The sequence below is a fragment of the Bufo gargarizans genome, chromosome 4 (genome assembly GCF_014858855.1).
Source record: "Bufo gargarizans isolate SCDJY-AF-19 chromosome 4, ASM1485885v1, whole genome shotgun sequence".
Lineage (NCBI taxonomy): Eukaryota > Metazoa > Chordata > Amphibia > Anura > Bufonidae > Bufo > Bufo gargarizans.
The window spans coordinates 268,177,698-268,193,661 of record NC_058083.1 but is presented as its reverse complement, the minus strand read 5'-3'; the positions used below and the strand labels follow the sequence as shown (position 1 = coordinate 268,193,661).

General features: G+C 43.2%; 1 protein-coding gene across 1 annotated transcript in view; it reads right to left on the bottom strand.

The window, feature by feature from the left end:
* The window catches only part of LOC122935596 (cytochrome P450 3A9-like), a 61,900-nt gene that overhangs the window by 33,454 nt on the left and 12,482 nt on the right, over window positions 1-15,964 (bottom strand). The window contains exons 3-4 of the mRNA XM_044291370.1: window positions 12,653-12,705; window positions 9,264-9,363 (exon numbers count right to left, since the gene is read on the bottom strand). Coding sequence (XP_044147305.1) covers window positions 9,264-9,363; window positions 12,653-12,705 — 153 coding nt within the window. The remainder of the gene's footprint in view (window positions 1-9,263; window positions 9,364-12,652; window positions 12,706-15,964) is intronic.

The following is a 15,964-nucleotide window of genomic DNA, read 5'->3' as shown; positions in this document are numbered from 1 at the left end:
AATTCTTTTTAGCCCTGGGTCAGATATATGATGATCCGGATCGTATTGCTTTGGCTGAGTCTAGACTACGTCTGTTATGCCAGGGTAAACAATCCGCAGAGATATACTGCTCAGAATTTCGGAGATGGTCAGCTGATACTGGTTGGAATGATGCTGCACTCCGAAGTCAATTTTGCCATGGTCTTTCAGAGGGATTGAAAGATGCATTTGCCTTTCATGAGAGGCCTACCTCCTTGGACTCTGCCATGTCTCAGGCCGTTCGTATTGACAGGCGTCTTAGAGAGAGAGGAGAGATCACTCCTTCCTGTCATACTCAATCCCAGGACAGTGCAGTGGTCTCATTCAGTGCGCAGGGGTCTCAGTCACTGTCAACCCCTTCTGAGCAGGAGCCCATGCAGCTGGGGTTGATTGCCTCTGACAATAGAAGATTCAGCCCACATGGGAAGGTTTGTTTTTGTTGTGGAGGTATAAATCATTTGGCAAATGTTTGTCCCTCTAGGAGATTCAGACAGTCTTTTGAGAATAATAAAGAAACAAAAAGGAAAAAATCCTTTAAAAAATGTTCCATCTCTTAACATTGGCAGGGTTGAGGCGGAAATTGAAGGTTTTCCGTTTGCTTGTAGTTCCCGTTTTGTCCTGCCTGCCAGGGTGGCGCTAGAGAGCAAGAACATTTTTTTGTGAGATTTTTGTAGATAGTGGAGCAGCTGTCAATCTCATTGATAATCAATTTGCGATAACTCATGGTTTCCAGGTATGCACTTTGGGAAAGGATATTCCTGTTTTTGCTATTGATTCCGCTCCACTTTCTCAGAAATCATTAAAGGGCATAGTTCACAATATCCGTTTAATTGTGAGTGATGCTCATGTTGAGGATGTGTCATGTTTCGTCCTTAGCGGATTGCCTACTCTAGTGTTGGGGCTACCCTGGCTCACTAAACATAACCCCACCATTGATTGGCAAGCGAGGCAAATAAATGGTTGGAGTGACTTTTCCAGAGAGAATTGCCTCACGACATCTGTTTCTGAGGTTTCTACTAAGACTGTACCTTCTTTTCTCTCTGAATTTTCGGATGTCTTCTCTGAGAGCGGAGTTCAGGATTTGCCCCCGCACAGGGAGTACGATTGCCCTATTAATCTCATCCCAGGCGCCAAGCTGCCTAAATCTCGTTTATACAATCTCTCCCAACCTGAAAGGGTCGCTATGCGTGCTTATATCTCTGAGAGTCTGAGAAAAGGACACATACGACCCTCGAAGTCACCTGTTGCCGCTGTTTTTTTCTTTGTTAAGAAAAAAGATGGTTCTTTAAGACCTTGTCTGGATTTCAGGGAGCTGAACAGTATCACAATTCGTGACCCTTATCCGCTTCCTCTGATCCCGGACCTGTTTAACCAGATTGTTGGGGCTAAAGTTTTTTCCAAATTAGATCTAAGAGGGGCATACAACCTGGTCAGGGTCAGAGAAGGAGACAAATGGAAGACGGCCTTCAATACCCCTGAGGGTCATTTTGAGAATTTGGTTATGCCTTTTGGTTTGATGAATGCTCCAGCCGTTTTTCAGCATTTTTTATCATTTAATGGGGAAATTTGTATTAGTGTATTTGGATGACATTTTGATTTTTTCTCCTGATTTCAAAACTCATAAGGAACACTTACGTCAGGTCTTGCTCATCCTGCGGGAGAATAAATTGTACGCAAAACTGGAAAAATGTGTGTTTGCGGTCCCAGAAATTCAATTTCTGGGGTTTCTTCTCTCCGCTTCTGGTTTTCGCATGGACCCCGAGAAGGTCCGCGCTGTGCTGGAGTGGGAGCTTCCTGAAAATCAGAAGGCGCTGATGCGTTTTTTGGGCTTTGCCAATTATTAGAGGAAGTTTATTTTGAATTATTCCTCTGTTGTTAAACCACTCACTGATATGACTAGAAAGGGGGTAGATTTTTCTTCCTGGTCGGTAGAGGCGCGTAAGGCCTTTTCTGATATCAAGGAGAGTTTTGCTTCCGCTCCCATCTTGGTACAACCTGATATTTCTCTACCCTTCATAGTTGAGGTTGATGCTTCTGAGGTGGGTGTGGGTGCGGTCTTGTCTCAAGGTTCCTCTCCTGCCAAATGGCGACCGTGTGCCTTTTTCTCGAAGAAACTCTCCTCCGCAGAGAGAAATTACGATGTGGGAGATAGGGAGTTGTTGGCCATCAAGTTGGCTTTTGAGGAATGGCGCCATTGGCTAGAGGGAGCCAGACACCCTATTACCGTATTTACTGACTATAAAAATCTGGCCTACTTGGAGTCAGCCAAGCGTCTGAACCCGAGACAGGCCAGATGGTCTTTGTTCTTTTCAAGGTTTAATTTCCGCCCTGGGGTTAAGAATGTGAAGGCAGATGCCCTGTCACATTGTTTTCCGGGAGGTGGGAATTTTGAAGACCCGGGTCCCATTTTGGCTGAAGGTGTGGTGGTCTCTGCTCTTTTTCCTGAATTGGAGGCAGAGGTGCAGGCAGCCCAGTCAGAGGCTCCTGATCTTTGTCCTCCTGGGAGGTTGTTTGTGCCTCTTGCTTTAAGACACAAGATTTTTAAGGAACACCACGATACGGTCCTTGCTGGGCACCCGGGGGCAAGAGCCACAGTGGATCTCATCGCTCGGAGATTTTGGTGGCCGGCGCTCCGTAAGTCGGTTGAGGGTTTTGTGGCAGCCTGCGAGACCTGCGCTCGTGCCAAAGTCCCTCATTCACGGCCATCAGGTCCTCTCCTTCCCTTACCCATTCCTTCCCGTCCTTGGACACATCTGTCCATGGACTTCATTACGGACCTGCCTCGTTCCTCGGGGAAGACTGTGATTCTGGTGGTGGTGGACCGTTTTAGCAAAATGGTGCATTTCATCCCTTTTCCTGGCTTGCCCAATGCTAAGACGCTGGCGCAGGCATTTATTGATCACATTGTCAAATTGCATGGTATTCCTTCAGACATAGTCTCTGATAGGGGCACGCAGTTTGTTTCCAGATTCTGGAAGGCTTTCTGTTCTCGCTTGGGGGTTCGGTTGTCATTCTCTTTTGCTTTCCACCCGCAGTCGAAAGGCCAGACAGAGCGCGTCAATCAGAATCTGGAGACATATCTGCGCTGTTTTGTGGCGGAGAATCAGGAGGATTGGTGTTCTTTTTTGTCCCTTGCTGAGTTTGCTTTAAATAACCGTCGTCAGGAGTCCTCTGATAAGTCACCATTTTTTGGTGCATATGGGTTTCATCCGCAGTTTGGGACATTCTCGGGAGAGGGGTGTTCTGGTTTACCTGATGAGGACAGATTCTCCTCGTCTTTGTCATCTATTTGGCAAAAGATTCAGGATAATCTAAAGAGCATGAGTGAGAGATATAAGCGTGTGGCAGATAAGAGACGTGTGCCTGGTCCGGACCTGAATGTTGGTGATCTGGTATGGTTGTCTACTAAGAATATCAAATTGAAGGTTCCCTCCTGGAAGTTGGGTCCTAAGTTTATTGGGCCTTACAAAATCTTGTCTGTCATCAATCCTGTTGCCTACCGTCTTGCTCTTCCTCAGACTTGGAAGATCCATAATGTTTTTCATAAGTCCTTATTAAAACCTTATGTCCAACCCATTGTACCCTCGTCTTTGCCTCCTCCTCCGATTATGGTTGATGGTAATCTTGAATTTCAGGTCTCTAGGATTGTGGATTCTCGTGTTGTCCGCGGTTCTCTCCAGTACCTCATTTATTGGGAGGGTTATGGTCCTGAGGAGAGGATGTGGGTCCCAGTGACGGACATTAAGGCCACTCGTCTCATCAGGGCTTTCCATAGGTCCCATCCTGAGAAGGTGGGCTCTGAGTGTCCGGGGTCCACTCGTAGAAGGAGGGGTACTGCCACCACCAGACATCTGAGAAGCTCTGACAGATGCCTTTCAGAACCTCCTCCTTGAGCTTCCTTTGTTTTGCTTTCAGTTCCTCATCTCGTTAGCCTCTCTCAGCTGTCTGGTAGTTGTACTGATTGCATCCCTTTAAATTCCTCCCCATAGTGCATCAGTTTGCGGTTTATATTATTTCCTGGAGTGTGTGTGCATGCTGATCCTACTTCCCAGTCTTCTATAACATAAGTGTTGTGCATTCATTTGTGTTTTTCATTTGCTGGATCCCAGGTGACCCTGACTCCCTCCGTATCTAGTGTAGGGAGGCGGTGGTAGTGTCCCCTCACTATTATAGGGTGTTCAGGTGTTATACAGTCGAGGTACGAGGATATGCGATCATCTACCATTGGGATTTTCGCATAGGCTGAGCAGTCAGGGAGAGTGCCAGGTCTCATGCAGGGGTCTCCCTTTTTGTTCCTTAGTTTTGGATCCAGTGAGTCGTATATCCATTTTGTGTTGTTTCCTGTACACCTTCCGTGACATTATAAACCGCCAAAACCGTCTCAAGCATGGATCCGGTTTCACTTTTGACTGAACGCTTTCAGGGTCTTTCATTGGAGGTAGCAGATCTCCGTAAGACTCTTTCTCAGTTTCTAGTGACCGGTTCAGCTTGCGTTCATGGAGTTTGTTCTGAGCCTAAGATCTCGCTCCCGGATACTTTCTCCGGGGGTAGTGAGAATTTTGTGCGTTTTAGAGAGGCTTGCAAACTCCATTTTTGCCTTCTTCCCCATTCCTCTGGTGATGAGGAACGGAGGGTGGGGATCATTATATCGCTGCTCAGAGGTAACGCTCAGTCATGGGCCTTTTCGCTGCCAGTGGGGGCACGGCCCCTCCATTCAGTGGATGAATTCTTTTTAGCCCTGGGTCAGATATATGATGATCCGGATCGTATTGCTTTGGCTGAGTCTAGACTACGTCTGTTATGCCAGGGAAAACAATCTGCAGAGATATACTGCTCAGAATTTCGGAGATGGGCAGCTGATACTGGTTGGAATGATGCTGCACTCCGAAGTCAATTTTGCCATGGTCTTTCAGAGGGATTGAAAGATGCATTTGCCTTTCATGAGAGGCCTACCTCCTTGGACTCTGCCATGTCTCGGGCCGTTCGTATTGACAGGCGTCTTAGAGAGAGAGGAGAGATCACTCCTTCCTGTCATACTCAATCCCAGGACAGTGCAGTGGTCTCATTCAGTGCGCAGGGGTCTCAGTCGCTGTCAACCCCTTCTGAGCAGGAGCCCATGCAGCTGGGGTTGATTGCCTCTGACAATAGAAGATTCAGCCCGCATGGGAAGGTTTGTTTTTGTTGTGGAGGTATAAATCATTTGGCAAATGTTTGTCCCTCTAGGAGATTCAGACAGTCTTTTGAGAATAATAAAGAAACAAAAAGGAAAAAATCCTTTAAAAATGTTCCATCTCTTAACATTGGCAGGGTTGAGGCGGAAATTGAAGGTTTTCCGTTTGCTTGTAGTTCCCGTTTTGTCCTGCCTGCCAGGGTGGCGCTAGAGAGCAAGAACATTTTTTTGTGAGATTTTTGTAGATAGTGGAGCAGCTGTCAATCTCATTGATAATCAATTTGCGATAACTCATGGTTTCCAGGTATGCACTTTGGGAAAGGATATTCCTGTTTTTGCTATTGATTCCGCTCCACTTTCTCAGAAATCATTAAAGGGCATAGTTCACAATATCCGTTTAATTGTGAGTGATGCTCATGTTGAGGATGTGTCATGTTTCGTCCTTAGCGGATTGCCTACTCTTCTAGTGTTGGGGCTACCCTGGCTCACTAAACATAACCCCACCATTGATTGGCAAGCGAGGCAAATAAATGGTTGGAGTGACTTTTCCAGAGAGAATTGCCTCACGACATCTGTTTCTGAGGTTTCTACTAAGACTGTACCTTCTTTTCTCTCTGAATTTTCGGATGTCTTCTCTGAGAGCAGAATTCAGGATTTGCCCCCGCACAGGGAGTACGATTGCCCTAGTAATCTCATCCCAGGCGCCAAGCTGCCTAAATCTCGTTTATACAATCTCTCCCAACCTGAAAGGGTCGCTATGCGTGCTTATATCTCTGAGAGTCTGAGAAAAGGACACATACGACCCTCGAAGTCACCTGTTGCCGCTGTTTTTTTCTTTGTTAAGAAAAAAGATGGTTCTTTAAGACCTTGTCTGGATTTCAGGGAGCTGAACAGTATCACAATTCGTGACCCTTATCCGCTTCCTCTGATCCCGGACCTGTTTAACCAGATTGTTGGGGCTAAAGTTTTTTCCAAATTAGATCTAAGAGGGGCATACAACCTGGTCAGGGAGAAGGAGACGAATGGAAGACGGCCTTCAATACCCCTGAGGGTCATTTTGAGAATTTGGTTATGCCTTTTGGTTTGATGAATGCTCCAGCCATTTTTCAGCATTTTTTATCTTTTAATGGGGAAATTTGTATTAGTGTATTTGGATGACATTTTGATTTTTTCTCCTGATTTCAAAACTCATAAGGAACACTTACGTCAGGTCTTGCTCATCATGCGGGAGAATAAATTGTATGCGAAACTGGAAAAATGTGTGTTTGCGGTCCCAGAAATTCAATTTCTGGGGTTTCTTCTCTCCGCTTCTGGTTTTCGCATGGACCCCGAGAAGGTCCGCGCTGTGCTTGAGTGGGAGCTTCCTGAAAATCAGAAGGCGCTGATGCGTTTTTTGGGCTTTGCCAATTATTACAGGAAGTTTATTTTGAATTATTCCTCTGTTGTTAAACCACTCACTGATATGACTAGAAAGGGGGTAGATTTTTCTTCCTGGTCGGTAGAGGCGCGTAAGGCCTTTTCTGATATCAAGGAGAGTTTTGCTTCCGCTCCCATCTTGGTACAACCTGATATTTCTCTACCCTTCATAGTTGAGGTTGATGCTTCTGAGGTGGGTGTGGGTGCGGTCTTGTCTCAAGGTTCCTCTCCTGCCAAATGGCGACCGTGTGCCTTTTTCTCGAAGAAACTCTCCTCCGCAGAGAGAAATTACGATGTGGGAGATAGGGAGTTGTTGGCCATCAAGTTGGCTTTTGAGGAATGGCGCCATTGGCTAGAGGGAGCCAGACACCCTATTACCGTGTTTACTGACCATAAAAATCTGGCCTAAATGGAGTCAGCCAAGCGTCTGAACCCGAGACAGGCCAGTTGGTCTTTGTTCTTTTCAAGGTTTAATTTTGTTGTCACGTTCCGCCCTGGGGTTAAGAATGTGAAGGCAGATGCCCTGTCACGTTGTTTTCCGGGAGGTGGGAATTTTGAAGACCCCCTTGTAGGGAGCCAGTGGTTATGTCCCCTCACTATTATAGGGTGTTCAGGTGTTATACAGTCGAGGTACGAGGATATGCGATCATCTACCATTGGGATTTTCGCATAGGCTGAGCAGTCAGGGAGAGTGCCAGGTCTCATGCAGGGGTCTCCCTTTTTGTTCCTTAGTTTTGGATCCAGTGAGTCGTATATCCATTTTGTGTTGTCTTGTTTCCTGTACACCTTCCATGACAGCCTATTCTTGTCTGCAAAACGGGGACTTTTTTTTTGCGGGGCCACGGAACGGAGCAACAGATGCGGACAGCACACAGAGTGCTGTCCGCATCTTTTGCAGCCCGATTGAAGTGAATGGGTCCGCACCCGCGGACCGCAACAACGGTTGTGTGCATGAGGCCTTACTCACATACGCCAGAAACTGCTGAAAGCTCTCATTCAACATGCTCACATGTTTCTGACACCCCCAGTTACCAAGTACTAGTGCCCTTTGCAGCCCTTGTAAAGAAAGAAGGAGGCTGCTGTTATTATTATGTCAGTTTGAGAACATTTAGCTGTTAATTTTATTTGCAGTAAAAAAAGGCAAAACAAAAATAATGCTATAGATATCAATATTTAGGCCTTCTTCTCTTCTCATCCAGGGCAAAGCAAGATATAAAGAGTTACTATGCTTTAACATAATTTAATTTAATTTAATAGAACAAAAATGTGCTTGCATCCACCTGAAATAAGCTGTAAAGTCATGGCCACTAGGGGTCTCACGTCCACCTAATTTGCAGTCCACTACCTGTTAGGTTAGATCCATCCCCAGTTGTCAGAGCTAGCTGATCTCCTGAGCCTGATAGAAATGTCTCTACACAGCTTTTAAAGAGCAGAGAAGCTCTCTAAGGTTGACTCCCCCCTTGTTATTAGCTTTCTGAGCCAAACATATATAGTGGCACTGGGAAGTAATGGTCAATGCCGTACAGTACTGGCAGATTCCACAGAATTGAAACACTCCCTGCTTCTGAGAGCCTGCTTCTGAGAGAAATTTATCTAGTTGTGTGGCTGAAACAGAATAATATGGCTGAGGAAGACATTACGGAAGCCCAAAGATGATCTGTTCCTTCACAGTTATGATGCTACAATGAAGCACAGCCATTATGCAAACTTTTTTTTTTTTTTTACTCACAGTTACGCTTAGAAAATTAGGAGGTTCCAAGCAAGTTGGTGCTGTAGGTAGAGACAGGAAAATGCCCCCTCTCTCTATTGTACTGAAATCCAGGAATTTACTGATGATTGGTTGCCCTAGTTAACACCTAATATTCCTCAATGTTTAGGAAGGTGCTGGAAAAATGGGCAGGAAAGGCTGTGTTCTTTGCATTTAACTGTATTTAAAGAAGATTTCCAGTCTCTCAATATTGATAACCAACCTTTAGGAAAATTCTGATTGGTGGGTGTATGACACCCCACCTATCAGCTCTTCACAGCAGCTGCAAAAAAATACAGTACATGGAACCAGAAGCAGAAGACTGTCAACTGTGTGGAGAAAAAGAACTGTTAGCTCTAAGCGAATTAGGAAACGTTTTCTTCACTTGCATTTTGAGCCCAAAAAACTACCACAAAAAAACTGTGTAAAGGACACTTAACCATGCCTCCACAGGTGAAGGCAGGCAGAGGATTTGGAGTTCAATATAAAACAAAATGGAACTGACCCTTTATAACAAAATATTGTTAATTAATGTTAATTAATCATCAGGACTTTTCAACTAATCACAGAATGGGATTTAAAGAGGGTAATATACTTTAGAACCTCAATCTCTACTAGCATTTTAACATCACAGATTACAATTATTTCTATAAACAATTCTACATACAATTAGGAATAAAAGTGTTTTATGGACTCTAGTTCTTGATGGCCTATCATCAGGATAGGTTATCAATATCAGATTGGTGGGGGTCAGACAACCAGTAACCCCCAACGTTCAGCAACTTGTCAGCTGCTGGGCTGTAAACTATACAGTGGATGGAAAGCATTGTCCACTGTGTAGTTTCCAATGAGCCATAGTGTATCATGAAGCAGGAATGGTAATTTCAATCACTATCTCTAATATAAACTTACCCTTCTGTTGGTGAAGTTAGTGTAACACTCTTTCACCAAAATGGCCTTAATAATAACTGGATCTAGAATTGCAAGCACTGGTTGTCTGCCGTCATACAGTCTGCAAAACAGCAACAGGGATGTTAGAATGAACGAACATACAAGAAAGAAGTACGGGTTTGATCAACATCTTCACAATAAATGAAAATACAGTTTACAATCTGCACAAGTTGTCTTTGTCTAAAAAAAAATTAATGTGGCAAATATCCACAAAAAGAAGGAATCAAATACAAGATTACAGGGGCATTTCGATAAACTAGAATATAAACGAAAAGTTAATTTATTTCATTAATTCAATTCAAAAAGTGAAATGCCTATATTATATATATTCATTACATAGTATTCTGAAAATTGGAATATTATAAAAGGCCAATTAAATTCTTCAAGTCAGGGATATTTTCCATCTTGCCCCTAAGCCTCTCCCTTAAAGTCTGCCCAGACATTCTAGAGATTCCCCTATTTCGCTGCGGGATCTCTTTTGGGACAATCATATTCTACCCTTAAGTGAGCTGAGCAGTAAAATACCTACAACATGCAATAATTCTCTACAGTTCCTCCGTGAATACTTATTACAACACTTTTCTCTTGGAGACCTACACCGGCCTCAAGGTTGGATTGAAAGTTTGGTCAGCACAACTATATTACAGACTGAGATCCCCAGCGACCAACGTCACTCTGGCTTACGAAGGATTATGGGAGAGGGATTTGAACCATTCATTCTCCTTCAGGGAGATTGACACTATATTAACTTCCCCACACAAGTCCTCCAGATGTGTGAGACTCCAAGAGAACGGTTACAAAACCATTTTGAGATGGTATACGACCCCTGATATCACGTCTGCGACCGACACATGCTGGAGATATTCAGGGGGAAGAGGCTCCTATCTACATATATGGTGGGAGTGTCCAATACTACTCAAATGGTGGAACCAAATCTTCCAGATATGCAATCTAATTTGTGGAGCAGATTTCCGTCCCTCTCCGGAGCTAGCGCTTTTAAACCTTTTCCCCCCTCATCAACGGGCCACTAACCTGGGATTATTCAAGCACCTAGTATGCACAGCTAGCTTCTTATCCCAAAATATTGGCTCTCGACCGAAGTCCCTTCAGTAGAACAATGGTCACTTAAAGTAGACTAGATCTTTAGATTCAAAGAAATTACTTCTTGGGAAATGAGGACATATCAGAGCTTCACCAAACTTTGGCAAGATTGGAGTTTATTCAAAGATTTTGGAAACTGAGTCCATTATGTGGATAATAATAAGTGATATGATCTCTTGCTAAAGAAAGCATGTATATTTATGTATCCAGATGTAGTCATTTATCCTTAATTTTCCTCCTCCTTTGTGTCCCACGCTGCCAAACCGCTTCAGATCAGACCAGACCTTAAAGTTTGAACTATCCTATGTTTCGATTATGTACAAGTTCTTTCACATGGTTTAATCCTTTCTGTGACCTTATTACAAGGTTAATATTCTCTTTAGGAGGTTGTTTCCTCCTCATTTGTATGTCATCTATTTTTGCATAATAAAGAACATTTTAATAAATAAAAATATTTTTAATGCAGAAATATTGGCCTACTGAAAAGTATGTACATTATATGCACTCAGTACTTGGTCGGGGCTCCTTTTTCATGAATCAATGAAGCGTGGCATGTGGGCGATCTGCTGGAAAATGAAATCAGCATCTCCATAAAGCTTGTCAGCAAAGGGAAGCAAGAAGCTCTAAATTTCCTGGTAGATGGCTGACTTTGGACTTGATATAACACAGTGGACCAACACCAGCAGATAAAATGGATCCCCATTTCTGAGCCGAATAAATCAATCCTTGTTTCACCCCATCCCTTGCTGCATTCGTGATATATGGCAATTTTGTTTATAATATGCAAATTTGGCTTAAAGTGCACCAAGTATGGGTCCTAGCTACTCGCTGCACCTTTGTTGCTCTACTCTGCTTTCCCTCCTTGATTGACAGGGACAGTCAAGATGAAGATTTGGATCTCTGGCCCTGTTAATCATTTGGAGGGGGCTGTGGCTGGGGAAACCTTAGACCCAATTAAGCCAAATCTTCACCAGTCTGATATTGATGATGACCTATCCTGTCCAACTCTGTCAGATGTTGCAGTTCCCCATTAAGCATCCATCTCTGTACCACAGTTTGTACAACTGGTTTGGCATATATAATATTAAAGGTGACAGGTAACATTTCCAGTCATGTGAACTTCTGAGATCTCAGAATTTGAAATAACAATAAGGATTGTACTATGGGGTAGTCAATGACATCATCACTTTTAGCATAGTTAGAGGCTTTGGGGAAATTTTAAAATAATTTGGTGAGGACCTTTTAGCTGGTGATTTGGGTGCAGACAGTCCTGGTTGTTGCAGAGATTGTTGCCGTCATTGGCTATGATGAATCTGCTGTTTTCTTCATACCTCTGGCTGGTTATGACATGTCTTAGGCTTTGTTTGCAGTATTACTTGTGATTTGGGCTCTGAGTCACCACTTCAAGTTCCTTGTGTTGTTTTCTACTTTTAATAATGTGTCAGGTTTTTTTGAGCATACATACAGTGAATGTGGATTCTCAGTCTACTAGCTGAACTGCTCTGAGCCTGTCACATCGGACAGTTCCGCTTGCCAAGCTCCTGGTTATAAGTATAGGTTGTCCTCTCTCTCCATTACCAAGGCAAGATGTGACCAAGCACTGACCACCAGGTAGCCAGGAAACAGTTTCTGAGTTAGAGAAACAGCATAACTTGCTGTGCTACACTGTTTCCATAGCTGTCATGCACTGCAATGGGAGCTACTTAAGCAGCAGAGCACTGGTCCACTCCTTTCTTTCCCATGCATGTAGTGGTCGGGGTTTAGTCCTATATTGCCTTAGTAATAGCGAGATGAGACAGGCCATTTAACATTACCAATTATCAACAGCGCTCAGCACAGTTTAGAGCTTGTATGAAACACCAATATGGCTGTGTCTAGAAGCCATTAAAGGAGTTGTTCAGTATTCAGATGGACTATACCCAGGATAGCAGTAAAATGTATACTCAGGATAGGTCATCGATCTCTGATTGTATGGATCAAACACCCCGCACCCCTGCTTATCAGAAGTTTTGGAGTCGCTTCGGCCCTGGAAGTGAATAGAGCTGGATGGGTAAATGCAGTGCTGCTCCTATTTCCTTCACATAGAGCAGCACTGCAGTTACCAGCTCCATTAAAGAGTTCTGATGCCAGAATGCAACAAAACAGCTGATCAGAGGGGGTGCGGGTTGTCAGGTTCCTGGACCACCCTTTTATTACAGCTAAACATAATTAAAAATATAAAAACATTTACTTTGGGTATTTAAACTTACCCCCACAATTTTCCATATTTCTTGAAGCATTCCATATCAAATTGAACTACACCCTGTAAAAAACGGAATAAATTACTGATGTCTGTTAGCCTTCATTTACATGGGGGCAATGGTGTTTCATAACGCTACCACATAGGTACAGAGCTGTGGAATCTTTGGTGTTGGAGTTGAAGTTAGTTTTGGGTGAATTTGTAGTTGGTAGAAATGTACTGACTCTGACTCCAGCTTAAAAAAAAATATTATCTGTTATTAATATTGTGTAATTAATTTCTTAACTTTCATATGCAGAAAAGTTTAGAAAAGTTAATCATAAATATATTTTATGTTTTATCAATTTAAGGCCCTTATTTGTCAAAAACAGTGATAAGCAGTGTGTTCTAGTGGTGATAGATAATCAGTTCTCCTCTCCCCCGTGTTCTCTCCTGTCCTTATACTATAAGCAGTGATAAGCAGGGTGTTCTAGTGGTGATAGATAATCAGTTCTCATCTCCCCTGTGTTCTCTCCTGTACTTATACAATAAGCAGTGATAAGCAGGGTGTTCTAGTGGTGATAGATAATCAGTTCTCACGCCTCCAATCTTCTCACTTGTCCCTATACTATAAACAGTGATAAGCAGGCTGTTCTCCTCTGTCCCTTATATTAAGGATCTCGACTTGATGCTGCTCCAAACCCTTTAGTTACAGTACCTGAAACTGTGCTACACATGTTCAGTAGTGAACATTAGAAGAGGAAGTTCACTACTGGTCATGTCTGTAGTCATCTCAGAACTGTCAGACCTGGAAAACATAATTAAAAGTGTTGTCAGGGAATAAGTAACTTTTCACAGGTGCTCGCAGCCTGCTTCTGCTATGGAAAGAATCATAGTTACCTGCTCCCCACCTCTCTCTGGATGCCAGCTCTCATGTGTCCGTCTTCTAGCCCATGGCTTGTTTAATTTGTCCCATGCACAGGCATGATCATCTGTTCAACTGCAACCAATTACTGGCTTCAGTGGTGATGTGTCTCTTGTTGACACATCAACTGCTAAATCTAGTCATTGGTTGCATTGGAGCAGATGATCATGCTTATGCTGGAGAGGAAGTAAGCTGCAGACTTGAAGATAGACACATGAGTGCCAGTGTGCAGGACCAGATCTGAGTGGAGACAGACTGTGGCACCTGTGAAAAGTTATTTACTCCCAGAAAACCCCTTTTATGACAGCACTGAATATAGCAGCTACACCTTTTACATGTTTCTTTTATTCCCATTTAGACTTGCAAATGCTTATCTGCATTTTCAGGACTAGCATTTATAGCTTTTTTTTCTTCTTTTTCTGAGGACTAATTCATAGATTTCTTACAATTATTAAGTGTATAACAATGTTTCCAGTTATTAAATGCATAGTGCATTACATATTTACTTACAGGAATTAAGAAAATTTCAGGAATTTCAGAAATTGTGTTCCAATAAATACGGTTTATGTTCAATCTAAGTAGTCTGATTACTTACGTGATAGTAAGAAAAAGTCTGATGTTACCATTTTAGAACATTAAATTTGTTATTACCAAATTATTGGCCATTTATAAAGAAGTCTGAGTCAGAGCTGGAGTCAGAGTGTGATAACATGTCGGAGTAAGAACTTTGGCTTACCAATTCTACAGCCCTGGGTATTGACAGGTAGATAAAACTAAATATTTGCACTTGCATTTGACTTTTTTTTAAAATTTATCTAGCAAATTATTTTAGAACTCAGTGGCGTGCCCAGGGGGAAGAGGGGGAAGGGGGGCCCGCCCCGGTTGCCGACTCTCACGGGGGTGCCACTGCCAGGCCCAGAATCAATTAGCGCTTCCATCAATACAGATGGAAGCTCTCATTGCTGAAGCGCTGACACCCACATAATGAGGCGGGGCACGGGAGCGGAGCACATACAGACGTGGACAAAATTGTTGGTACCCTTTGGTCAATGAAAGAAAAAGTCACAATGGTCACAGAAATAACTTTAATCTGACAAAAGTAATAATAAATTAAAATTCTATAAATGTTAACCAATGAAAGTCAGACATTGTTTTTCAACCATGCTTCAACAGAATTATGTAAAAAAATAAACTCATGAAACAGGCATGGACAAAAATGATGGTACCCCTAACTTAATATTTTGTTGCGCAACCTTTTGAGGCAATCACTGCAATCAAACGCTTCCTGTAACTGTCAATGAGACATCTGCACCTCTCAGCAGGTATTTTGGCCCACTCCTCATGAGCAAACTGCTCCAGTTGTGTCCGGTTTGAAGGGTGCCTTTTCCAGACTGCATGTTTCAGCTCCTTCCAAAGATGCTCAATAGGATTGAGGTCAGGGCTCATAGAAGGCCACTTTAGAATAGTCCAATTTTTTCCTCTTAGCCATTCTTGGGTGTTTTTAGCGGTGTGTTTTGGGTCATTGTCCTGTTGCAAGACCCATGACCTGCGACTGAGACCAAGCTTTCTGACACTGGCTAGTACATTTCTCTCTAGAATTCCTTGATAGTCTTGAGATTTCATTGTACCCTGCACAGATTCAAGACACCCTGTGCCAGACGCAGCAAAGCAGCCCCAGAACATAACAGAGCCTCCTCCATGTTTCACAGTAGGGACAGTGTTCTTTTCTTGATATGCTTCATTTTTTCGTCTGTGAACATACAGCTGATGTGCCTTGGCAAAAACTTCGATTTTTGTCTCATCTGTCCACAGGACATTCTCCCAGAAGCTTTGTGGCTTGTCAACATGTAGTTTGGCATATTCCAGTCTTGCTTTTTTATGATTCGTTTTCAACAATGGTGTCCTCCTTGGTCGTCTCCCATGTAGTCCACTTTGGCTCAAACAACGACGGATGGTGCGATCTGACACTGATGTTCCTTGAGCATGAAGTTCACCTTGAATCTCTTTAGAAGTCTTTCTAGGCTCTTTTGTTACCATTCGGATTATCCGTCTCTTAGATTTGTCATCAATTTTCCTCCTGCGGCCACGTCCAGGGAGGTTGGCTACAGTCCCATGGATCTTAAACTTATGAATAATATGTGCAACTGTACTCACAGGAACATCTAGTTGCTTGGAGATGGTCTTATAGCCTTTACCTTTAACATGCTTGTCTATAATTTTCTTTCTGATCTCTTGAGACAGCTCTTTCCTTTGCTTCCTCTGGTCCATGTCGAGTGTGGTACACACCATATCACCAAACAACACAGTGATTACCTGGAGCCATATATATAGGCCCAATGGCTGATTACAAGGTTGTAGACACCTGTGATGCTAATTAGTGGACACACCTTGAATTAACATGTCCCTTTGGTCACATTA